Raw genomic sequence first — 26,072 nt, 5'->3', positions numbered from 1 at the left:
TCCACGTGGAGACTAGACTGAACTAACATTAGTCTTAAAGATATGGAATGACAATGACGGTAAGATAGGGACTAGTAAAGTGGCCAGCTAAGAATTTGAATGCCTGAAAGCTTTGCTTATGGTTAATGTAAAGCTTGCTTGTGCATGAATGATACCAAACCTTCTCAAAGCTTGCCAACACTTGTGCGTGTTCCTTATATTAAACAAAAACATAATATTCTACGACAATAATAGAAACTCTTTTTACTTAGCACAGAAGTAACACCCACTGGCCTTTTTCCTTTTCTGCTTGTGGAATTTCTCCCTTTTTTTTTAATAAAAAGAGAGGCCTTTGCTTCTAAACATCCCCACTTCTAGCTACCCGACAGCTCTGCTCCGTAACATGCGAAACAGAGAGCTCTCTTCTCCTATGGCGGTTCTTCCTTATGCCTCGCCTTTCGTCTTTCTCACCCTCTTTCTTGCTGTCCATGTCGCTCGTAAGTTTGTAATTCGTTTTCCAGTTTACATGAGCGCTATATATTTGTGCTTTTGTTTGTTTGTTTGTGTGTGTTTGGATCTCTGCCTCTCTGAATTTCCTTCTCGGAGAAGGCATGCATGGCTTTTTTTGTTAAAAAAAAGGTTGTCGGTTTGGTCCTCTCGTTCCTCAGAAATTGAATTTTCTCACAAGCTTGTGTGGGCTGTTCAGTTCTTTTCAAATTTTTTTTTTTTTGGTTCTGTTTGAGGATATCATATTTCGTATGTCTTTACGTAAATGCTTGCTTTTTCTTTGTTCCCATCTGGTCTTCGTGCTGAGAGGACAAAACGGACACCAGTTGACCCTCGTCTTATGGTTAATTCTTTTGAACGTAACGGCTTCCCGCCAATAAAAAAGTATTTCCCCGTTTGGTAGCCAAGAAATCAAAGGAAAATAGAGTCACAGAGAGAGAGAGAGAGAGAGAGAGAGAGAGTGTGTGTGTGTGTAAAGTGTTAAGTAGACTTATTCCCATTACTCAGCCAGTTTCAGTATTCGAGTTTTAAATTTCCTTTCAATTTTTTGTAACGGTGTAAAATCTAATTTTTGTAGACTCCCAATCGTTCATTGGCGTGAATTATGGGCAAGTCGCCGACAACCTCCCACCACCTGCAGCCACCGCGAAGCTTCTCCAATCCACATCAATCCAGAAAGTCCGACTTTACGGATCCGACCCGGCCATCATCAAAGCCCTGGGAAATACCGGAATCGGAATCGTAATCGGTGCCTCCAACGGTGACATTCCTGCCCTAGCATCTGACCCTAATTTCGCCAAAAGCTGGATCAACTCAAACGTGATTCCCTTTTACCCTGCGAGCAAGATAATCCTCATCACCGTTGGTAACGAGGTCTTGACTTTCGGCGAGCGGAGCTTAATGGATCAGCTTCTACCGGCTATACAGAACATTCAAAACGCGCTCAATGATGCTTCACTGGGAGGGAAGATTAAAGTGTCGACAGTCCACGCCATGGCGGTGCTCCAGCAGTCTGAGCCTCCGTCCACCGGAAGTTTCGACCCGAGCACCAGTGACTTGATGAAAGGTCTGTTGGGATTCTTAAACGCGACTGGTTCGCCGTTTACGATCAATCCGTACCCTTACTTCGCCTATCGGGGAGACCCGAGGCCGGAGACTCTGGCGTTCTGTCTTTTCCAGCCAAACGGAGGGCGATTCGACCCGAACACGAAGATCAATTACATGAACATGTTCGATGCTCAACTGGACGCCGTTCGCTCTGCGTTGAACTCTATGGGCTTCAAGAACGTCGAGATTATGGTAGCCGAGACCGGATGGCCGTACAAAGGAGATCCCAATGAGGTGGGCGCAAGTGTTGAGAATGCCAAGGCTTATAACGGTAATTTGATTGCTCACCTGAGGTCGATGGTGGGGACGCCATTGATGCCGGGCAAATCGGTGGATACATATCTTTTTGCACTATACGATGAGGATTTAAAGCCTGGAGCTGGCTCTGAGCGAGCATTCGGACTTTACAAGACTGATTTGACCATGACCTATGATGTTGGTCTCTCCAAGACCAGACAGGTGAGGCTGCAATGCCTTTTTCAATGCAATTCAAGTTAATGAATCCTCAATGTTCTGCCAAAAATATGCTTTTTCCAACATCATTTTTTTTGTAGCAGATATCTAGTATCACAATATGTTTGTTGTTAATCGTTTTATAAGCCATAGTTTTGTTTTTAGGAATTATCAGTGGTTAAGCATCAGCTACAAAATCCTCATCTATACTTTTGCTGTTTGATATGTAGTAGTAGTTGGTTATTTGGTTTGATAAGCTTTACTGACACAAATTCTTTTGCTTGAAGGATTCGTCTATGCCAAAAACTCCAGTCAATCCAGCACCGACTCCGGTCAATCCTACGCCGACTCCGGCTAATCCTTCACCGGGGTCGAAGAAAGCAGTGTGGTGTGTGCCAAAGGTAGGAGTCTCAGATGCCCAATTGCAGGCAAATTTGGATTATGCTTGTGGACACGGTATTGACTGTAGTCCAATCCAACCAGGCGGGGCTTGTTTTGAGCCTAATACACTGGCTAGCCATGCTGCTTATGCCATGAATCTCGTTTATCAAACTGCTGGTCGGAATCCATGGAACTGTGACTTCTCACAAACAGCCACCCTTTCATCAAAAAATCCCAGTAAGTTCTCTAAAACAACACTCTTTTGTTGTTTTCCCCATGTCAATGTCATTACAACACAACCAATAACCATTCCAAGCTTAAATCAAGACATATTAGGTGGGGATTCAACGCTTTCCTATCTTGAATTTTTCTATTGTTCAATCTGGAACTTCCCTAACATTGCTCCCATGATTAATGTTAAAACTTTGTAATTTTTGTTTTGTGCATTATTATAGCTATTGATTGCTTTAGAAGAATTTTCCATCTTTAGTAGGAGATTTCCATTTCTCTACAAGTCTGTTATTTTCAACAAGTCTCTTTCATTTTGCTGCAGGCTATAACAACTGCGTTTACCCTGGTGGCAGTACTTGAGAAGAAGACTTCATATTTGCTAAGAAGAAAACAATAAAAGTGGGACTTCGTTCTATTTTCTTTTGCTTGCTGACAAAGGCATCATGCTGTTCCTAGAAATCCTAAATTCTGACTCCTTTATATTTATTTATAGCATGTATATATGTGTGTGTGTGTGTGTGTGTTTGCGGCAGAGTGGTCTGTAATGTTTTGGTGTTGTAAAGATGGTTGATTGCAAGAGGTGTATTTCCTTGAATCTTCTTTGTAATTGTAATGCTTTTGAATTTTCTTTGTAACTTGTTGCTTTCATTGCCTTCGTCTCTCCTTCTCACTTTCATTTTCCCTTTAAGATGCTTTTGAGAACGTAATTATACATCCTTTTGCCTTTTTATCAATTGGGGAAGGAAGAAAAAAAAAAAAAAATCATCTTTTATTGATAAACAATTCAAATCTCATCATTACAATATTTCTAAATTGCTACACAAAGTATAATAAACAATTCAACTATTTTAAATTTCTAAACAATAATAATATTAAAAAATAATATTATAATAATATTTTATTTAACTTTTAATTTTTATCTTTTATCTAATCTCAACTCATTATCTAAACAGTACCTTAATCTTTCAATTTAAAATTAGTAATTATAATACATTTAAATATTGTCAAGAATTATTGTTCTTCCTAGTTATAAGTGAAATAAAGATAGTTTTCCATAGAGAAATACTTTAGACATAAAAGTAAATTCATAAATTGATATGACTCGATGTGGTATATCAAATTGTAAAATTATTTTTATTAAAAAGTAAATCTAATGGATCTTATGAAATTATATCAGTCTATAAATTTTTTTATATATAATTTCTTTATGTATGTAACAGTTATCTTTTTCAAATATTCATTTCTAAAATTAATTGACCATTATTTTCCTCGCCCTTAAAGTCCACTACCAAAAAAAATTAATTTTCACTTTCTATAAGTCTACGACGTCGTTTAACCATGATTGATCTAGCAATTTTACTTCCCCAAGCAAAATCAGAAAAAATTGAAAAAATTATTCCCTAATAGAATCATAAGCTGCCATATGTAAGAATTTTTAAAAAATTAAGTTATTATTTTTTAAATTAGGAATACATTTATTTATGTTTTTATAACAAGAACTTGATTATCAAATTTTTATGTAACTCACAATTATTCTTACCGATGTGACATATTTAATGGATAATTGTAAAGACTATTAAAGTTAAAAAAATACAAGAATTGTAACTCACATTCCCATCTCTAGGGCTGAATTTGTAATTTCATGCAACAATTAGTTCCAAGTGCAAAGAACTTCTTCAAATCTTCAACTTTATGCCTATACCATGCCCAACTTGCATTTGAATTCTGGATATCCCTGACCAATTGGAGTGCAACACCTTAAAAAATGACCTATGTAAGCTTATCTCATTGCTAAAATCAGTTGCTCTCTCCAAAGCTAGAATTTCGACAATAAGAGGATTCTACACATAAACCCTTGACCAACTAGCAGATGCTATTAAATCCCCTTTCACGTTATAGATTTGGCAGCTAAAACTTTCTAATAATGTCAAAGTGTTTATGTGGAAAGTTGTTAGTGAGGCTTTCTTATAAAGATGAATCTTTTTAAGAGGCACCTGATAAAGGATGATTGCTGTCCCATTTGTTTTCAAGATGCAGAAATAAATTCTCATGCGTTGTGAGGATGTGTGGCTGCTCAAGATATATGGGCAGATAGCCATAGCCCTTTACAGAAATTTAAACGTATGAAGATTGATTTTTGTTTCATCTAGAAAGGTTTGATCATGCAATATGAACAACCAACCCTGGATCTTATCTCTTGTGTTTTCAGACGTATATGGCTAAGGAGAAACAAGCACGTTTTTAAATGAGTGTGTGATAGCCCTACTCAACTATGGCTTAGGGCAAAAAATGAACTTGAAAGCTTTCAACATGCACAAAGTGTAAGTATTAATCAAATCTTTGGGTCACAGGCTTCTAATGGTGTGGTGAGGTGGGTAAAACCTGAGTTAGGATGCTATAAATTAAATTGGGATGCAACTTTTGATGAGAAGAGGAAGAGAATGAGAGGAGGGGTAGTGATACGAAATTGGAATTAAGATATTTTATTGAATTTTAAAAAATAAGATAGAAAAAATTGAATAAAAATATTATAAAGTAAAAAACTTGTTTGAATATAGGAAAAGAGTTCCGCTACTTATCATTTTTACACACCACACACTAAATTTATTTTTCTTAAACTAGTTAAATTCTTCTGCTCATTACCTATACATCACACATTTTGTAAGGAAAAAAGTAAAAATAAAAATATATATAATGTGTGGAGATAATTAATAGAATTTTTTTATAAGAAAATACTTTGTATCCCGACAAAGCATCCTGATAATGGGTCCCAATTTTTTTTTTTTTTACTTAATGATTAATTAAATATTTTTTTAATAATGTTGTGATTTTTTTAAAAAATGTTTAAGAGGACTAAAAAAATGTATAAAATAGAACAAAAAATGCCAAATTGTCTTCTCGGTGACTTCTCTTAGGCTACACCGTCTGTGGGTTTAGCATTGTCATTGAATATAATCTTTTAATATTATTTTTATTTTTATATTTATAAAAATTGTATTGATTTTTGTGTTTTATTTTGAAGTTTGTAATTATTCGATAGAAAAGAAGAAAATATAAAATTGAAGAATTTAATAATTTTGTATCTCATATCTGCGTCTAAAAAGTCTGTGAGAACAAGAATTGAATGTCTTTAAATATTTTTAGATTTTGCAAGGTATTAAACAAATCCGTTGTCGTCCAGCGGTTAGGATATCTGGCTTTCACCCAGGAGACCCGGGTTCGATTCCCGGCAACGGAAGATTTTTTCCTTCTTTTTTGTCTTGGGGGTTCCTGCACTGCCTTATGCCCAAGGAACGACGACGTTTAATCAGACACAACACAAAATCAAACATCATCGGATCTCGCCACACGTGTGGAAGGAAGCTTCGCTAGTTTCTCCCTAATTCCGAGGGTGCAGCTTCCTATTGGCATTAAATGTATAAAATCCACTGACCCAATCCGATCCCCATCTCTTGATCTCTTCTCACTATCAACGTCAATCTCAGGTACGCTCTCAACTATACCTCCCTCATAAACACCCACACCCACACCCACACCCCTGCACCCACTGATTTTCGATCCTTTTTCTACCTTTGGTTGTGGTTGTTTTAATTGGATTCATGGCCATCGCTTTTATTTTTCTCCACCATCGAAATTGGTTCACCACTTCGATCGTTCTGATTCGTCGCCACCCATCTTCTTGTTCGCGGATTTTTTGAATTTTGGTCGAAGTTATCCAATTTGAACTTGTTTTCATTACCTGCAATGTTGTTTTACTGATTAATAATAATGGTGGATTTGTTTATGGTTTTTTTGGCGCTGCTTTTGTTAGTCTGTCAATTTGAAGTATGCTTTGTTTGGCTGCTGAGAAACCGGATGAAAAGGAAGGATTTTCAAACTTATGACGCCTATTTTCTGCCCTCCGAACACTATGTCACTTAAGAGCTACCACTTAGAGTAGAGTCACAAGTGAGCTTCCGTTCTCTCAGAAACCCAATATTCAGAGAGTATTGTATCTTGATCTACCTATAAAGGATGACTTACAGGGTTTCAGGGTGTAGATAACTCTCTCCCTCAAAAAACAAAAAAATGATAACTCTCTCCCCACAAGCAGCATCAATGGAATTTTAGCATTTTTCCTCGATTTTTTTGCCGGCAATCCAATTTATCTCCAATCAATTGGAAAGACGTATTTCTTTTCCTTTCCAATGCGTCAGCAAAGAACTTAATTTTGCAATGTTTGGAACAGGATTTGGTTGTTTGATAATAATTTCCAATGGCTTCACCCACTCTAATCTCCGACACCAACGCGTGGAAGGACTTGAAGGTAACTGGCATGATACTACATACAATTTTTTTTTTAAGGCGAAGTGTATTTGAATGTATCTATAAAATCTGTGTATCGCGTGGAAATGTTTGATTATGTAGGGCCATGTTGAGGAGATAAAGAAGACCCATTTACGTGATTTGATGGGTGATGTTGACCGATGCAAGTCAATGACAGTGTATGATTCTCCATTGGACTTTATATGCTATAGTCAATCACACTTTAGTTTTTCGAGAAAAGTGTGAAACATGGAGAATTCGGATGAATATTGAATAATAGATTAATAATAAAGTTAATTATAATGCTATCACTAACTCTTTTCCCTGCACATTGTCTATAGAGAGTTTGATGGGGTGCTGTTGGACTACTCACGGCAGCGTGCCACTCTTGAAACCATAGATAAGCTCTTCAAGTTGGCAGATGTGCGTATTTACACTGTATACTTTCTGTGATATTGAAATATAGCCTTTTAATTATCTTTACCATTGTGTGAATGCAGGCTGCACATCTCAAAGAAAAGATTAACCGTATGTACACTGGGGAGCGTGTAAGTTGAAAATTTTTCCTTGGTTCACAGGGACTTGGCAATTTACGTAACCTGTTGTTTGAACCTCCATCATCTGTAAAGACAAGGCTTCCTGCTAACTTAAACTTAATTTCACACCATTAAATGTCATTTGGGATTTTGATGCTATAATTCAAAACGAATGCTCCCCACTTAATTCGAAGTAGTAAAAACAATGTCTCCTTGCATAATATGGATTCCAGATGACCTTGTCCCATTTGATTCCTGGAATGGCCTGACTGAATAAGCCATTCCAATTTTCTTGCTGGGCTTGAAAATTGGGTTGTATACTAGAAAAATAAATGACGATATATCTGGTCTGGAAGTTGGCCAACATTTCTTTTTTCACCTGTAATCTAGTGGTACATTGTGAAAGCCTGTCCAATATCTTCTCTATTATCTATGGTAGAACTGAGAAATGCTCCCTCCTTATGTCATTTTTTGCATCATTTTGGTGGTGCCTTCAGATAAACAGCACAGAGAATAGGCCAGTACTTCATGTAGCCCTTCGTGCTTCAAGGGATGCTGTTATACAGAGTGATGGGAAGAATGTGGTTCCTGAGGTCTGGAAAGTTCTGGACAAGATCCGGGAGTTTTCTGAGAGGGTCCGCAGTGGTTCTTGGGTAATCTTGCTGTTATTAAAAAACTATTTTGAACATTAAATGTGTGAAATGTTGAGTAACAAGATAACTTTGGTAGGTTGGAGCAACAGGAAAAGCACTGAAGGATGTCATTGCCGTTGGTATTGGTGGCAGCTTCTTGGGTCCTCTATTTGTACATACTGCCCTTCAAACAGGTTGGAAGTTGTTTTCCCTTGTAATCCTGTGCCACCATTATGCACTCATCTTTTTGTGGAGATCTTATTCTTTTATATGTGAAATCTTTGAAGCTTATTAAACCACATAAACCCAGTCAACATGTTCATGGTTTGTTGCATCTTAGAGCACTAGTATTGGTATCACTATCTGCTCTAGCAAGGCAAAATTTGCCTCATTTGTCTCAAATTTTTTCAGCATTGGAGTAGGCATAGTACAAGCAAGATGCATTGGTGCTACTGTGCTTGTACATATATGTACGCCTACTGCTCTTAGCTAACATATTTTAATTATTTTTTTCTCTCTCTATCAAATGGTAAAATCTTCTATTTTTCTTCTCTTCACATCATATACATGCAGACCCCATCTTCATCTCCTTCTTCTTTTTTCACTAGCAGTTTCACCTCCATTTATGCAGAGCCCAGTCTTTTTTTGTTCTCCTCCGTTTCACCTCTAGCATTGTCTCTCAATTTCTCCTCTCTTTTTTCTTCTCTGTTTCACCCACACCACATAGATGGGGAGCTTCCCATCTTTGTTGTCATCTCCTTCTTCTTTCTTTTTTCTCCTCCATTGCCAGCAAAATAAACTCCAACCGTTAGTTGCTGCTTCTTTGGTTTTTGAATTCTTCTTCAATTTTTTATTTTCCTGGAGCAAGAAGTGGCGATGAAAGGGTTGAAGAACTCTGGTTTTGGGATTGCTCCTTAACACCCGTTGGAAGAAATTAATCAGAAACAAAATAAAAATTAGTATTGTAGGAGTGTAGTACAAAAAGAAGCTAATCCAAAGTGGGGAGTAATTTATATAAGTTAGCCAAAGTCCAAAAATAACCATCTTTAGCCAAATTTGGCCAGTTTTGGACTAATTCGATGCTAATGCTCTTACAGAACCAGAGGCTATTGAATCAGCAAGGGGACGCCAGCTGCATTTGTGAGTATTTATATTTCACTATGATGTCCTAACACTTTTTTATGATTCTTATTTTAGAGGCCTTAATTATATATAAATATGTAACTTTCAGCTTTTAGTTTTTCTAGTGTTACCTATCAAAAAAAAGTTTTTCTAGTGTTGCCCTAGAATGTTGCTTTAGCCACATGCTTAATTAGGTGTTTTCTTTTGTATACATCTTGTATACTTGGGCTTTGCCTACATTTCTATTAATGAAATTTTTGCTTATCCACACTCGGGCTTAGGGGCAGCCCAATATAAATTGAGGACTAAGAAAAAATTAAAATGAGTCATTTTTAATTATAATATAATAAAATGTAAATCATTATATTGAATATTTTTCAAAATTCTGAAGAAAATGAGGCTTTATTTAAAATCTTTCAATAAAAGTTTTTTGAATTTATATTTAATACAACAACTTAAAATGAGACCTCATTGTAAAAGTTTGTCTCAATTTAGCAAGATCTTAGAAGAATCTGCTTAAAAATATAAATTATTCATTTTATTAAATATAAAATTTAGTATCATGGGGCTTGCACATGTTATAAAATATAAAAAATTATTTTAAATTTTATTTAATTGAATGGTTTTTATATTTTTTTTCCTTAAAAAAACATCTCACTTTTATTTTTGGGGGCCTTGTATAGGGTGGGGCCTTAGGCAATGGCCTGAGTGGCCTTAACCTTAGGCCGGCCCTGCTCGTGCTAGAGATTTTAGAAGGACATTGTAGGACATTAGGATTTGTTTTTTACCTTTCTCTGAAGTGAGCTGTAACATGTGTTTCTTGATTCTTATTCTCATGGTTGGCAGAATGTGTGTTGTGCTATTGATGTCACACTGTGATTATGAGTTCTGCCTAGAACAGTTACATATTTAAATGTTGAACTATTTTCTTTATTATCAATCTAACCCTTTGTTTTCATCTGTCTGCAGTCTTGCAAATGTTGATCCTATTGATGTTGCTAGAAATATCACGGGATTAAATCCTGAAACTACACTTGGTAAACAAAAATCTTGTTTATTTGTTTCTCTAACTAATACTGTTTAAGAGAAACCTGAGATCTACTTAATCTCATCGAGTTACATTCTGTGTACCAAAGCACTATTAGGTTTCTTCTGATATTTGCAGTTGTTGTGGTTTCAAAGACTTTTACGACAGCTGAAACTATGCTGAATGCCCGAACTCTTAGGGAATGGATTTCAGCTGCTCTTGGGTTAGTTCCATAATAAGACTGTTACTTCAAGGATATGGTATAATATTGCTGTTTTGGGATTCTGAAGTTATCTAGATTTGATAATGGATGTGAACTAGGAAGGCAGACATGGGGAATAATTCAAAAGAAATGTTAAAGAATGTCTTGGAGATTATCATATGATTGATTTTTTTTTTTTTTCAGGCCCTCTGCTGTTGCAAAGCATATGGTAGCTGTTAGTACTAACCTTACGGTATGACAACCTTTCCTCTCTTACACTTAACTGATTCGGCAGCTGTGTCATCCCAACCTTTATATATTCGTTTGGGTTGCCAAATATATATGTCTATTTATATATGTATGTTAAATTAATACGTTGGTACATGGTGAAAAATTCACATACATGTATTGAGCATGGCTTGTGCTTGCCCTTCAACACTTAGAAAAGAAATTTACCCTGGAAAGTTTGATTTATTTTTTCAGATTTTCTCATGATTATTGAGAAGGAAAAGAAAATACAGTTTTTCTTGTTTGTTCCTTAAACTCAATGGAAATCATAATAAGAACATTAATCAACTCTGAAACAGTTTAACTCTAGTTAATCTCATTTTCTTTTTCTCATGCAGCTTGTGGAGAAGTTTGGCATTGATCCGAATAATGCTTTTGCATTCTGGGACTGGGTCGGTGGCCGCTATAGTGGTAAGATATTTTCCTTTCCTCGGAGGAATTTATGGTAATCTGGCGGTTAATTGGAAATTTTATTCCTGGCTGCAGTTTGCAGTGCTGTTGGAGTGTTGCCATTATCTCTCCAATATGGTTTCTCAGTTGTCGAGAAGTATGTAGCTTATAATCGTTTTAACTTTTTTTGCAAGCATTTCTTCTCTTGAGTTAGGCAGTACTTATTTAATTTTTAGATGGATTAATATGATTTATAATGGTTCGCCGGGTATTACTGATTGGCTAGTACTCCTTAATAGGTTCTTTTGATTGAGTAAAAGGTATGCAACTTCATATTTTACAGAAAGAATACATATAAGTTAAGATTGTGCTTTTTTGTTCTTGTATTTTTAGGAATGTAATGTGCTTTCTACAGACTTTACACATAATACATCTATGTTTATTAGCTTTTAATTGTTTGATTTGCTGCTTGCTTTACTTTAAAAACTGTAAAGTTTTATGTCCAAATAATCCAAAACTCAAGGTAGATATTGCTCTGAAAATTGTTTTAAGGTGTAATGCTACTTGTATCGCTGCCAGCATAACACCCATGTAGCAGAACTGATATGGCAGGCATGCATTGGATGTTATTGTTTGATTTTAGAATTTCAAAATTTTTATGGGTAATGCATGCCTGCCACATCTATGTTATTATGTGGGTGTTATGTTGTGGTGTTACAAGTAGCATTGCTTTATTTTAAAATTTTAAATGATTTTGGTGTTGAATAAATGTTGCATTTTTTTTTTTCAATTGAAGGTTCTTAAAGGGAGCCTCAAGTATTGATCAGCATTTCTACTCAGCACCCTTTGAGAAAAATATACCTGTAAGTGCCCTACTTATTGCAAAGTTTTAATAGAGTTGTAATTTTGTTTCACCAACTGTATATAGGATAGAATAATGATGAGTTAACATCTTAGTAATTATGAAACTGGCTAGGCTTCAGTGTCAGAATCAGCCAGTACTCACAATGGTTGTCATCCATTAAGTTTTTTTTTTTTTTTTTGGCCTCCACCAGGCAGGGGAAGCTTATTCTGGTGACCTTCCAATGTTGCACTAGTAGATAATTAATGAAATGTTTAATAACATTGTGTCAGTGCTGCAGGTGCTTCTAGGTTTGTTGAGTGTATGGAATGTTTCGTTTTTTGGATATCCTGCAAGAGTAAGCACTCACCATCTGCTCAAGACTTGTCAATTTCCTTGTGTTAAACTTTTTCTTATGTTTCTCCTTACATATCTATCAATAACACTTGGAGACTTTCGGTATTCCTCCAGGCCATTTTACCTTATTCCCAAGCCTTGGAGAAGTTGGCCCCACATATTCAACAGGCATGTGCACTACAGCAGTCTGCTTGCTTTTATTTCTGGGATCTGCCTTTTTAATATCCTTATACCTTCCTAATATAAGCAATTCAGGTTAGCATGGAAAGCAATGGCAAAGGTGTATCAATTGATGGTGTGCCACTTCCTTTTGAGGCTGGTGAAATTGACTTTGGTGAACCAGGAACAAATGGTCAGCATAGCTTTTACCAACTAATTCACCAGGTAATCTATGTGTCTTTTACATATTGATAGTAAACTGATATTGATTGTATAAATGCTTATTAAAACTTCTGTTGTCATTTACTACAAGTCTTTCTAACCTTTTTTCTTAGTTCCTTAATAGCATGCTGGTATGTTAAATGCATTGTAGACTACCGTCTTTTCACATGAAATCATGTGTATGATTGTATGCTTTGTACTTACCATAAAAAAAATGATTGTATGCTTGGCATGTAATTTGCTTTTGAGTTTTAACCAATTGATTGTGATAACTACCATAAGCACGGAAATTCTGATGCCTTAGTTGTAATAAGTGCACTTAATATCCAGGAGAGAACCAAAGCTTTAAAGCATATAACAGAATTGCTACTTTCTGAGACTGCATTCATAATAGCATTCACTAATTATGAATGCTTGATAGTGCTTTTTTTTATGTGCACTTGAGAAAGAGATATGTTGTAGGAATGGGCTGGTGCTGTATGGGTAAGCAAAGCATGGAAGAATTGGTCGCCTTATGCTTCAGTGTGAGGTGGCTAGGGATTTATGGGTGTCAATATTCTTTACCTTTGGGATTGAGTGGGTCATGCCCCAGAGTTGGTGTATTTGTTAGTTTGTTGGTGAAGTCCATTTGGTTTTCATAGCTATTTTGGATGTTTGGAGGATGGTTCCCTTCTGTTTGATGCAGAGTATTTGGCAACAATTTATCGTTCAAACCTTTGAAGTTTGTGACAAGATGATGTTTGAATTCAGAGCCATTATATTTAATTTGTTTTATATTTGGATTATTAGCTTCTGTTTTCAGAATTTCATGGAATTGTGTTCTTTTCTCTCTCCTCTAGTTGGCTAGTTGTTTTATATACTTCCTGTGTACTTGGGTTGCACCCCTCTATGCTTTAGATTGCCTTATTGAAAAGGTTTTCACTATCACTAGAGCGCATGCGGGTGTTGATTTTTCCGGCAACAAGATGTTATATTTGCTTGTTGACCTATATCTAATTGCTACTCTACAACTAAGTCTTATGTAGTTCTCAATGGTCTTTTCCTTCTGTTGGCCTGACATTTGGATGTGTCAGACATAGACTAAGTCAAATTCAATTCAAATGTAATCATTTATGGACTTTGAGCTATCCTCTGTGCTTACTAACCCAATAACGGATGATCCCTTGGGGTTTTTTTGTTTTTTTTTGGGTTGGGGGGGGGGGGGGGGGGGTGATTTGTGATGGAGATTTTTTATCATGACTTGGTTTTGATTCTTGGCTCAACTGTGGAGTACTAGATGTGATGGCAAACATGCCTCCAATATGCACAAATTGATAATAAATATGACTGGTTAACTCATACAGAAAAATAGATGTAAATATGGGGGAGCAAACTTTTTCAACTTTAGGGTACACAGGTCTTGTTTTTAAAGAGTTGAAGCTGGGTCATCATATTATTTTTCCATAAATTATAAGGAGTTGGAACATGTCAGAAGTGCCTGTGATTGTAACATTAAGCAATTGTCCTCCACTGACATTGTTGAATTCTGTGTTAGATAGCCTCTGTCATGGAAGCCTAAATGTGAGTAGTGTCTTGATGAGCCTAAGCCCACCCTTGTTTTCATAAATGTTCTGAATTCGCACTTGAAATGTGTCATAAGAATTAAACTTTTTTCATCTATGAAGGAATGTGTTTTTGATATCTTGTGTCATGCATCACCGAACTTTAATTGGAATAACTGTATTGTAATCTATAAATTTGTCAAACGTTTATTCTTTGGACATTCAGGGACGTGTTATTCCTTGTGATTTTATTGGTGTTGTGAGGAGTCAGCAACCTGTCTACCTGAAAGGTATCTAACACCAATCTTGTTGAAGCATATTATCATCAGTGATGGCCTGTTTGAAGGTTATATTCCTATGCTTTGACTTAAAGTGCTGCAGTATATAATATTGCATTCATTTTATTTTCAGGTGAGCCGGTGAGTAACCATGATGAGCTCATGTCTAACTTTTTTGCACAGCCAGACGCCCTTGCATATGGAAAGGTAGGTTTTATGCTTTCTCCTATTATGGATGTTCCTTTAAGGAAAATTTGGTTAGTAACCCCTTGTGCTCTGCCCAAATTGAGATTCGCTCCTTCTGCTTTCTTTTAAGAGCCCTGTGCTATGAATAATTTTGGATTAGGCCCTTTCGAAAAAAAGAGAAGGTTAGGGGGGAGGTCTCCCCTTTCTGCCAGGCCAACCCCGTGGTGGCTGAGCTTAGGCCACCAGGGGGTGGCCGGCTTCAGTCACCCCATAGCGGCCATATTCAACCACCCACATGCAGGTGGTGGATTGAGCTGCAGCATGGGAGTGGCTGAATCTGGCCAACACGGGAGGCCAGAGCTATGGCATAATTTAGTGGCCAGACTCCACCTAGCGGTCCAGGTTTTTTTTTGGTTGGGTTTTTTTGTTTTGGGGGGGGGGGGGGGGGGGGCCCTCATCTCCCAGCCTTTTTTTTGTTTTTAGTTTTTTTTAAGAGTAAACTATTTTAATTTCATTTTTTGCAACAAAAAAATAATAATTATCCATGTGGGAGGCTATGGTAAGACCGCCACTTGTTTTTCACCAATGAGGGTGGACAGAATTTCTAATGGAAGGGCCTGATCCAAAATTTTTCATAACACGGGGTTTAAAAAAAGCACCAGGGTCGAATCTTGAACAAGGCAAAGCACAGGACCTTATTGACCAAATTTTCCCTTCTTAATTTACAAATAAAACACTGATGTTCTTTTAATTTATAAAATAAGTATGTATAAAAAAAAAAAAAGTAATAAAAAGTACTCCAGAGAAAATATGTACTCCAGAGAAAATATGTGTTTTCTTATATTATCAACTATCATTTTCCATCCCATTTGCCAACCAGCTTAAAGAAGACAAAAATTCTATTTCGTATCCGAGTTTCTAATCAAACTGCATTTCCATGTAGACCGAAGAGCAGTTGCATAAAGAGAATGTTCCACCACATCTTATTCCTCATAAAGTGAGTTTCTTCCAGCTTCTATATTAATATTTGATTTGCAGTTGACCTGATACTCACTGTTGCTTCACGTTTCAGACTTTTTCTGGAAATCGGCCTTCTTTCAGCCTTCTGCTCCCATCATTAAATGCTTATAATATTGGACAGGTTTGAGACTCCTTGCTGTTTCTTCAGTTTCTCGTTCATGCCTGATTGTTCAAATTCCTTAATGATTTTCAGCTTTTGTAATTTCTTCTCTCTGCTAGAATGTCCCACAATGAAGCTAGATGGTCAAATGAGATGTTTTGCACTTTAAATGGTTGAACCATTACATTCTTATATATATATATATAAAGGTTGAATCATTAGAAATGGCAATTTTCAGGATGAATGAAGTAACTTAGATTTAGTTGACTATTGTGGATATGCAGCAGTTTTCATACCAAGAATAGTAACTGTTTTCTTTGATCTTGCTCATTGTAACTGAGGAACAAACTTAAGAAAATTAGATTCCTGCTACGCAAATCTTTCATGTATTGATGTTATGTTGTGCCTTTGTAGACTATTTCATGTATTGAAATCACAGCCTAAAATAGCCCCTGATATCTGGGCATTGCACTCCAAAAATGCTAATATTAGCCCCCTACCGTTGCAAAATGAATTTCTCATGAGTACACTGCTTACACTCCATTATTCTAGTTCTCCATTATTTTAGTCAAGGGTTCATTGTTCTACACGGTATTTAGTTGAAGATTATGCCACATCTGACAGCATGTGTGTTTATTGTTCTCCAGTGGTAAATGCAGTATGAATGTGGTTTATTGGCATTATTAAGTTCTGAGAGAATAAATGGTGATGTGAAATTTTTTTGCATGTATATGAAAACTGCTTCTTTTGATTGACACCACAACTCCTTGCTTGTGTTTCAAGTTGTTGGCCATCTATGAGCACAGAATTGCTGTAGAAGGTTTCATATGGGGTATCAATTCTTTTGACCAATGGGGAGTTGAGTTAGGGAAGGTATGTGTGACCAAATCAATCTCATCATGTTTTTTCTCCACCTCACAGGTTGGCTGTTTTATGATAGACTATTTATCCTCTGTTCTGATGTGACCTTTACTGTTGTCAGCTCTTTTTGCAATTTACAGTTCACCAATTTTTTTCATATTCCTTAAGATACGTGGGTCATATTCATGAATGCAGTCACTGGCTACTCAAGTGAGAAAGCAAATTAATGCATCTCGTTCAAAGGGAGAACCAGTGGAGGGCTTCAATTTTAGCACTACAACACTGTTATCGAGATATCTAGAGGTATGGCTTATCATCATCGTGTTGGGAAAAGGGAACAAAGAGAAAAGAGAGACAAAATAATGGATTGAGAAAATAGAAAGTCAATTTAACAATTCTGGTAGATGAGTGATACTGCTTTTATTATTATATGACCACAAAGTTAGCTGAATATTGTTCTCAAAATGAGTTTTAATTTGAAAGCATAATGATTTAGGATCATGTTTGAGGCAGGAAAATGTTTGTTAGAACCATAATAATTGTAACACCCCAGGTGGTTATGTTTCCCATTGATTGGGTAAATTATGATGGAATCTGCACAGTATCAAGTCCCACATTGATTTTTTACAAGGTGAAACTGACTTGTATAAATGATTTCAAGGAACTCCAATTATAACTTTTTAATTAGTTCTTTTAGAGTGCAAGCGCAAACGGTATTAGTACAAAGGTTATTTATTGCTGTACATCACACTGACTTTCTAGTTGTAAACGAAAATGGAGAGAAAAGTGGGGAGAAAAATATTACTCACTTTCTTATATCCACAGTGTACACACAAGCATATATATATACCCTAAAACCAAGAGACACATATACCCCTATACAAACACATTATAGACAATATATTCTAACACTCCCCCTCAAACTGGGGCATATACATCATATAAACCCAGTTTGAAACAAATAGGTTTTAAACGACTCCAACACAAAGATTTAGTAAACACATCTGCGAGTTGATCTGCGGACTTCACAAAAGGCGTAGCAATGTCACCACTTAGTATCTTATCTCGAATGAAGTGACAATCAATCTCTATATGTTTAGTCCTCTCATGAAATACCGGGTTAGAGGCAATATGCAGTGCAGCTTGATTATCACAAAATAGCTGGAGAGGGATAGGAGCTGGAAACCCAATCTCTTGAAGAAAGTGTTGTAACCATGTCAGCTCACTAGTAGTATGTGCCATTGCCCTGTATTCCGCTTCCGCACTAGAACGAGCTACTACTGTTTGTTTCTTACTCTTCCATGTAACCAAGTTACCTCCTACAAAGGTACAATATCCAGTAGTAGATCTTCTATCTGAAGGAGATCCTGCCCAATCAGCATCTGAAAATGCTTCAACTCTAAGATGTCCATTTGGTCGATATAATATTCCAAGACCAGGTGCTCGCTTGAGATAACGAAGAATATGAACCACAGCATCCCAATGTGAGATCCTAGGCGTTTGTAAAAACTGACTCAGTACACTCACTGCATAAGAGATGTCTGGTCTAGTGATGGTAAGATAGTTCAATTTCCCAACAAGTCTTTGATACATACCTGGATCTCTAAACAGCTCCCCTTCTTCTTTCAAGAATTTACGATTGGGATCCATAGGGGTGTCAATAGGTCGTGCACCCAACATGCCGGTTTCTTCTAACAGATCGAGTACATATTTCCTCTGAGATAGGTTGATGCCCTCTTTAGATCTACTGACTTCAATTCCAAGGAAATACCTAAGTTTGCCCAAGTCTTTCGTCTGAAACTGATCATGTAAAAATTGCTTTAGTCTAATAATTCCAGCAGAGTCACTCCCAGTGATTACAATATCATCCACGTATACAACCAACAAAATGTGACCTGCATCACTATGCAAGTGAAATACCGAGTGGTCTGTTTGGCATCTGTGAAGACCAAAGTTCAATACAGCATCAGAGAACCTTCCAAACCATGCTCGAGGAGATTGTTTCAAGCCGTATAATGCCTTTTTCAACCTGCATACAGTACCTCGATACTCCCCCTGAGCAACAAACCCAGGTGGTTGCTCCATATAAACTTCCTCATGCAAGTCGCCATGGAGGAATGCATTTTTTACATCCAGCTGAAATAAGGGCCAGTCTAAATTAGCAGCAAGAGAGATTAGCACTCGGACAGAAGAGATTTTGGCAACTGGAGAGAATGTCTCTTCGTAGTCAATGCCATAGGTTTGAGTATAGCCCTTTGCAACCAGGCGGGCTTTCAGACGTTCCACAGAACCATTAGGATGAAATTTGATAGTGTATACCCATTTACAGCCAACAGGTTGTTTACTAGGTAGTAGTGGAACAAGATCCCATGTGCCATTATGATGAAGAGCATCCATTTCACTTTCCATAGCTGTCCTCCATCCCGGATCAGATAATGCATCCTGAAGTGTCTTAGGAATAGAGAGTTTTGAAACTTGAGATGTAAAACATGAGAATGAAGGAGATAAGGCATGATATGAGACAAATTGACTAATAGGATGTTGAATAACACAAGAACGACTACCTTTGCGAAGAGCAATAGGTAGAGAGTCTGAAGTACTGGGTAACTCAAGATCTGAAGATGGAGGTACGACTGGTTGGGGCAACTCAAGATCTGAAGATGGAGGCACGATTGGTTGAGGCAACTCAAGATCTGAAGATGGAGGCACGACTGGTTGAGGCATGGGAGCCGGCGGCCGCGAGCGACGTGAGTAAACCTGCGGTTGTGAGGGAGATTGTGAGGGAGATAATGTAAGGGTAGGTAATGGTAGAGGGTCACACTCAACACTTGAAGATGTATGGACTCAAAGAAGGTATGGACTCAAAGAAGGTATGGACTCAAAGAAGGTAACATCAGCACTTGTGAAATAGCGTCTAAGAGTAGGACTATAGCAGCGATATCCTTTTTGAGTCCGAGAATAACCAACAAAGAGACACTTGGTAGAACGGGGGTCAAGTTTATCAAAGCCTGAACCAAGGTTATGAACAAAGCAAACACATCCAAAGATTTTTGGTGGAAGAGAAAAAGGTGAAGATGACGGAAACAAGACGGAGAAGGGAGATGAACCATTAAGAATAGATGAAGGCATACGATTAATAAGATGACAAGCAGTAAGAACACCATCACTCCAAAACCGTTTAGGAACATGCATATGTAGCAATAGTGCTCGGGTTACATCTAACAAATGCCGATTTTTGCGTTCTGCCACCCCATTCTGTTGGGGTGTATATGAACATGATGTTTGATGAACAATTCCTTTGTCACTTAGGTAAGTAGCAAAGGCACCGGATAGATATTCCCTACCATTATCAGAACGCAAAATCTGAACTTTTTTATTAAACTGAGTTTTAATTTGTTTCCAAAACATTTGAAATATGGAAAGAAGTTCAGATCTGGCCTTTATCAAAAACAACCATGTCACACGAGAGTAGTCATCAACAAATGTAACAAAATATTGAAACTTGTTTGATTCAATGTTGATTGGTCCCCATATATCAGAGTGAACCAATTCAAAAGGACTCGATGCACGTTTATCAATACGAGGAACAAAAGACACACGATGGTGTTTACTAAGTTGACACGCTTCACAAGAAAAGGGGGACACACTCCCCAAGTTCTTAATTTGACACTTCAAAAGAGAAAGTGAGGGATGACCCAGGCGACAGTGCCATTCAAAAGCAGATGATGAGGGGGTTGTAAGAGCTCGAGTGGGTGACTGTTGAACATCAAGATAATACAGACCACCAGCTTCATGCCCCGTACCAATCTTGTTCCCCGTCTTGAGATCCTGAAAAACACATGAAGAGGGATAAAAGGTCACTGAACATTGTAAACTTTGAGTAATCCTACTAATAGACAACAAACTAAAAGGAAAACTCGGAGCATGTAGGACAGATGACAAGGATATGGAATCAGTGAGTTTAGTGGATCCAATGCCTGTAACTTTAGCAGAGAACCATTAGCAAGAGTGACACTTTTTACAGATGGTACAGTATTTAATTTAGACAGGACAGAAGACAAATTGGTCAAATGTTCGTTAGCTCCTGAATCAATGATCCATGGACCCTGAGTGGGTAAAACAAGACATGCAGATGCTATACCTGAGTGGGTAAGAGTAGCTGTGGAAGATGAAGCCCCTGTGTGACCCAAAAACCGCTCATACTCCTCCTTTGATATACTGATCATATCTGAAGATCTGTTGGAGCTCGTTGGCTGTGAATCATCTTGAACAGTGGCTTGATTAGCAGACCCAGATGGTCTACCATGCAGATTCCGATTAGCAGACCCAGATGGTCTACCATGTAGATCCCAACAATAATCCACTGAGTGATTAGTGCGACCACAATGGGTGCACTTACGAAATTCACGACCTCGAGTGCGATTATCTCTTCCCCCACGTGCACCTCTTCCACTCTGACCTCCACGTCCAGCAGGAGCAACATAGGAAGCAGTTAAAGCAGATCTCTCGTTACTCTGATCAGAAGATAATGTAACTCGTTGAAGTCGAGAGAATACATCAGGAAATGACGGAAGCTGTGGACTTGCCAAAATCTGAGACCGCACTGACTCATATTCCGGTTTTAAGCCAACCAGGAAGCGAACAATATTAAAATCTTCTCGTTGTTTCAGCATACTTGGAACATCAGAAGTGACGGGTTGATACACTTTGAGTTCTTCACATATGCCCATCACTTGAGAATAATATTCTTCCAGGCCCAAAGCATTCTGTTCCAACACGAAGAATTGTTTACACAACTGATAAATACGAGTTATGTTTCCAGCACCTGAATACATCTGTTTAAGATGCCCCCACACCTCTTGAGCAGTGTCAAAATGTATTAAACTCGAGCAGATACTAGGTTCAATACTAGTCAACATCAGAGATAATATTTGAGCATCTTCCTGCTCCCATTGAGCAAATGTAGGACTAGTCGAAGCAGGAATAGGATCAATCAGATGAGTACGGCGAAGACCCTTGCCTTTCAAAAACATTTCAACGGATCTCGACCACAGCATGTAATTCTTTCCATTTAACTTCACTGAAGTCATAGGCATACTGATATTTGGTGCAAGTGACATCGACTCAAATTTATTTGCCATGGGAAATATACCAATATATCACAACAGTCCATTTAGAAACAAAGATTTCACATAAAAATCATGAAACGTGGACCAAAACTGGAAAAAACAATCTGGAAACGTAGAAATCCAGATTAAAAACCCAAATCCCGAGCCTGTATTGAGTGAAATAAGTCTGAACCGGTCAAAAAAGCATTGTACCGGTTCGGAACCGGACTGTATCGGTCTGAAAGTCGCCGGAATCGGACTGTATCGGCCGAAATCGGCTCTGTTTCGGCCGGTATCGGCCTGTTTCGGCTCTGTATCGGCCGAAATCGGCCTGTTTCGGATCGGATCCGGTTCGAGGCCGGTATGCACTGTCTCGGATCGGGTCGGACTCGGATCGGGTCCGGGTTGGCCTCGGGTCGGGTCTGGCTTGTTTGGGCTGCGCCGGATAAGCCTATCCTAACCGAGGATAGGTTTAATCTATCCGTGTTACCAAACACGTTTTATTCCAACCTGGAATAAAACCCTATACAGGTTCAGGAGTATTCCTACTCCAGAACTAGAATACGAGTTTACCTGCAACCAAACGAAGCTGGATCGACGGACGGCAACCTCTTCCGGCGGCTGGAGACGACGGCAACCAAGCTTGGAGACAACAGAATCGGCCGGCGAGCTCACCCCTAGTGTCCAGTACCCGAGATGATGCCGGAAACTGGCCGGAAAACACTTCAACCACCACACGGCGCCGGCAACCACAAAAACCACACGGAAAGCACACGGAAACACTCCGGCGAGCACAAACACCACACGAGCTACACTTGAAAAATATTCTCAACCCACACAGAGCTCGGATTCGTGAGAATCGGCTCTGATACCATGTAAACGAAAATGGAGAGAAAAGTGGGGAGAAAAATATTACTCACTTTCTTATATCCACAGTGTACACACAAGCATATATATATACCCTAAAACCAAGAGACACATATACCCCTATACAAACACATTATAGACAATATATTCTAACACTAGTCATACAATGCGTGCATGATCATTCTATGATGGATTAAGGTGAAACACTTATTCCGATCAGTATAGGAAGCTCATTTGTTTGATGTTTAAGTTTGCGTCCAACGGAATAATGTTCTAGGTTTGATTTGTTTTATATATAACTCTGACAACTAGGAAGAATGTTGTCTTCGATATGTCTCCAATTTCTCATAATGAGAATGCATCTACAATGTCAACACGAGATTAAATTCTCACTGACATTGTAGCCAGAGGTATTGAAAGAGACTGTAGCTTCAATTTGTTCAATGTTAACACCTGCCCGATATTGAGGGGCAACCGAACACATTGGAGGTATAGTACTGGTTGATGCAAATTGAGGAGCTTATGAAGATCTTGATCTGCACTGATTAGTGGAGGGTGCAGTACGCTGGCTTTAAGCTGACCACCAAAGCTAAGAGGCAGTGGACATCTAAGAAGAACAATCTGCAACAAGAGTTTGGTTGAATGATGTCAGTTGAATTGTGAGAACTTAAGAAGAAAATATTTTGTTCAACCTAGTGCTACTAATCACATTTGTGAAGAACAATGGGTCGATGCGGCTATGTATCTAGTTCGAAGAGTTGAATGAGGTCAACTTCCCTCTACCTTGTATCAACAAATTATTTGACCAGCTACAGGAAGCTCAATTATTCTCTAAGATTGATTTTAGCTCAAGTTATCACCACTTGAAGATTAAGGCAGAAGACGTACAGAAAACTTTCAAGGCGATATGTTTTGAATCTTACACTTCAGTTAATCTAATGTTCCAGTTGCATTCGTAGGTTTGTTAAATAGGGTGTTCCAGGAATTCATTTATTAGTTTGTGATAGTCTTTATAGATAATATCCTGTGCTCAAAGAGTCGTGAGGAACTCAAGTTTCATTGTGGATTGTTCTCTGAATCTCAAGAGAGGAGAAACTTTAAAACCAAACTCAAAAAATGAGTTCTGGTTGGAGAGAGTCATCTTCTCGGGACACTTAGTAGTACAATAATGGCAAATAACAGGAGTCATTCTTTCCCTAAAAAAAGTTCCACTTTCAGCTTACCTATTTTCTAAAATGAGGTGTTTATAGAGTGGTGTTGGCATACCTGGGAGTTGTGCTAGTGTGACAATTTTTAGATAGTTTGTGTTGTATAATTTGGCACTGTAACTAAAGTCATATTCTACTTTTGCAGGCCAGTGCAGATGTCCCTGCTAATCCTCCTACTACCCTTCTGCCAAAGATATAATTGCTTTTGCTGAGAACTTCTGGGCTTTCAAGTTGGGAGAACTCATGGCATCAACCTCGTGTGTCAGCTGTTGTATGACATCATTTAACTTCTTTTCAATCTCGAGTCAGATGAGCTCTTGATATCAACCTAATAATCGGTACCTTCACACGTGATTTTGCCAATGTTGTTCAATATAAACTGCTTTGTGTGGTCTCTTCAATAAGTTCAATAAATATGTGTGTCATCTACTTTTTGGTTATAAAGATGAGACTACTGGAAAGATGGGATGGCCATAAAGGTCTCAATAAATCCTACATTTGAATCTCAGTATTTTGGAAACCGAGTTTCAGTGATGAGTATTTGTAAATTTTACTGCAAAAGCATTGGGTGTTTTGTTTTTTTTTTTTTTTGCCAATGAGCTGATCCTGGATACTGCTGAAGTAATTCCTCACAGATTATCTGATATAGTCAATTGTGGGCAGGGCGCCTTTGTTAATTTGCACATTTGTGTCATTTGTTTGTGGGTTAGGAAATCTAGACTTTGCTGGGATGTCAAGACAGTTTCATAAATATGAGTGTGTGAATGGTGTAAAAACTTTTTTTAAGATGATGGTTTTATGGTGTTTTAAAAAAGTTGTGGGACCCATTACAAAATATGTTTAAATATAAGAATGTTTTAGAGAAATTCTGAGGATGAAATAATAAATAATACGAAAATTTTATTTATATTTTTAATCTCTAAAAAAAAAACAAAAACAAAACAAAACAAACTTGAAATGCAAGCACCCCCCGGGTGACTGCTACCAAAGGGTGGCTAGTCTTGGGGTCAGCCCTATAGCCGCCAGGGTGGCCCAGATTGTGCCGATGATGGTGGCCACGGTGGCAGGGGCAACCACCAGGGGTTGCTGTGCAATGAGTTTTTTAAATGAAGTTATTTTGAATATGAATTTTATAATTTTGAGTATGGGTGGTTCAGACAAGACCAAACCATTTGGTCTGGTTTGGACCAGATTGAACTTTAGGTTGGTCGGTCTTGGTCTAATAAATTGTGAACCGAGACTATTCGATCCGGTCCTAGGATTTATAGATTTTGGACTCGACCAGATTTAATGGACTCAATTCCTATATATTTTTTAAAAATATTTTTAATAATTTAATATATTGTTTTTATATAATAATTATATAAGTTAATGATATAATTTTCATCTAATTTATTATCATTAATCATATAAAATATTTTTTTAATGAAATAGTTACATAACCTATATTAATAATTTATTTAATTTTAATTTAGTAATTTAAATAAATTTTTTTATTAATTTACTTAAATAATAATAATAATAATAATAATTAGGCTAGACCGATTTATACTCAAAATGGATTTTTAACACCATGGATATTTGTATGTTCGGATATAAGACCATCTTTAACAGAAAAACTATCTCCAACTTTGAAGTCTTACCATCCAAATAGGGCCTAAACAACCTATTTATAATACGCTAGGGTTCAAGTCAGTCCAAAGTGCCTTTGTTCCCAATAGGTTGATCACTGATAATGTAGTGGTGGCTTTTGAAGCTATGCACTCTATGCAAACATAGATCAAAGGGAAAGAATGATTCATGGCTCTAAAATTGGATATGAGCAAGGCATATGACAGGATTGAATGGTCCTTTTTTCAAGCTATCATGATAAGGATGGGATTTGACTCTAAATGGATTGAGGTGATTCTGAGATGTGTTTCTACTGTGTCATATTCTGTTCTTTTAAATGGGATCCCACAAAGTTCCTTTACTCCTTCTCGAGGGATGTCTCCTTACCTTTTTATCATTTGTGTTGAATCTCTAAGTAAAATGATCTAAAGTGCTGAAGGGACTAGTGCTATTACAGGTGTTCCTCTGGGTAGAAATCAGGTGAGGATTAGTCATCTGTTTTTTGCAGATGACTGTCTTCTTTTTTGTAAAGCAAACCCCTTGGAGTGGTCCA

The 26,072-nt window shown here is 37.5% G+C and overlaps 2 protein-coding genes and 1 non-coding gene across 4 annotated transcripts; all 3 read left to right on the top strand.

Annotated features, from left to right (window-relative positions):
* Positions 1–317: 317 nt before the first annotated feature.
* Positions 318–3,293, top strand: LOC122297460 (glucan endo-1,3-beta-D-glucosidase). The gene is made up of 4 exons (XM_043107518.1): positions 318–476; positions 1,064–2,052; positions 2,334–2,664; positions 2,981–3,293. Exons 1-4 carry the CDS (start codon positions 383–385, stop codon positions 3,016–3,018), a joined length of 1,452 nt encoding a protein of 483 aa, XP_042963452.1. The 5' UTR covers positions 318–382; the 3' UTR covers positions 3,019–3,293.
* Positions 3,294–5,824: 2,531 nt separating this feature from the next.
* TRNAE-UUC lies at positions 5,825–5,896 on the top strand. The gene has a single exon. It is a non-coding gene; the product is annotated as a tRNA-Glu (tRNA).
* Positions 5,897–5,998: 102 nt separating this feature from the next.
* Positions 5,999–24,469, top strand: LOC122295435 (glucose-6-phosphate isomerase, cytosolic). 2 transcript variants are annotated; one of them, XM_043104452.1, is made up of 25 exons: positions 6,011–6,143; positions 6,470–6,606; positions 6,887–6,964; positions 7,066–7,142; positions 7,305–7,386; positions 7,464–7,511; positions 7,997–8,152; positions 8,229–8,325; positions 9,229–9,271; positions 10,223–10,290; positions 10,419–10,503; positions 10,687–10,735; positions 11,109–11,181; positions 11,257–11,317; positions 11,957–12,023; positions 12,303–12,359; positions 12,473–12,526; positions 12,614–12,742; positions 14,507–14,570; positions 14,692–14,765; positions 15,688–15,741; positions 15,817–15,885; positions 16,648–16,737; positions 16,921–17,028; positions 24,054–24,469. In XM_043104452.1, the coding sequence occupies exons 3-25, from the start codon at positions 6,914–6,916 to the stop codon at positions 24,105–24,107; spliced, it is 1,710 nt and encodes a 569-aa protein (XP_042960386.1). In that variant the 5' UTR covers positions 6,011–6,143; positions 6,470–6,606; positions 6,887–6,913; the 3' UTR covers positions 24,108–24,469. The 2 variants fall into 2 exon arrangements, with proteins under 2 accessions (XP_042960385.1, XP_042960386.1); XM_043104451.1 differs by lacking the exon at positions 6,470–6,606 and having other exon boundaries at positions 5,999–6,143.
* Positions 24,470–26,072: the final 1,603 nt, after the last annotated feature.

The sequence above is a fragment of the Carya illinoinensis genome, chromosome 15, assembly GCF_018687715.1.
Source record: "Carya illinoinensis cultivar Pawnee chromosome 15, C.illinoinensisPawnee_v1, whole genome shotgun sequence".
NCBI classification, from domain to species: domain Eukaryota; kingdom Viridiplantae; phylum Streptophyta; class Magnoliopsida; order Fagales; family Juglandaceae; genus Carya; species Carya illinoinensis.
Note: the sequence above shows the minus strand (reverse complement) of the source record. Positions and strands in the feature narration are given on the sequence as shown.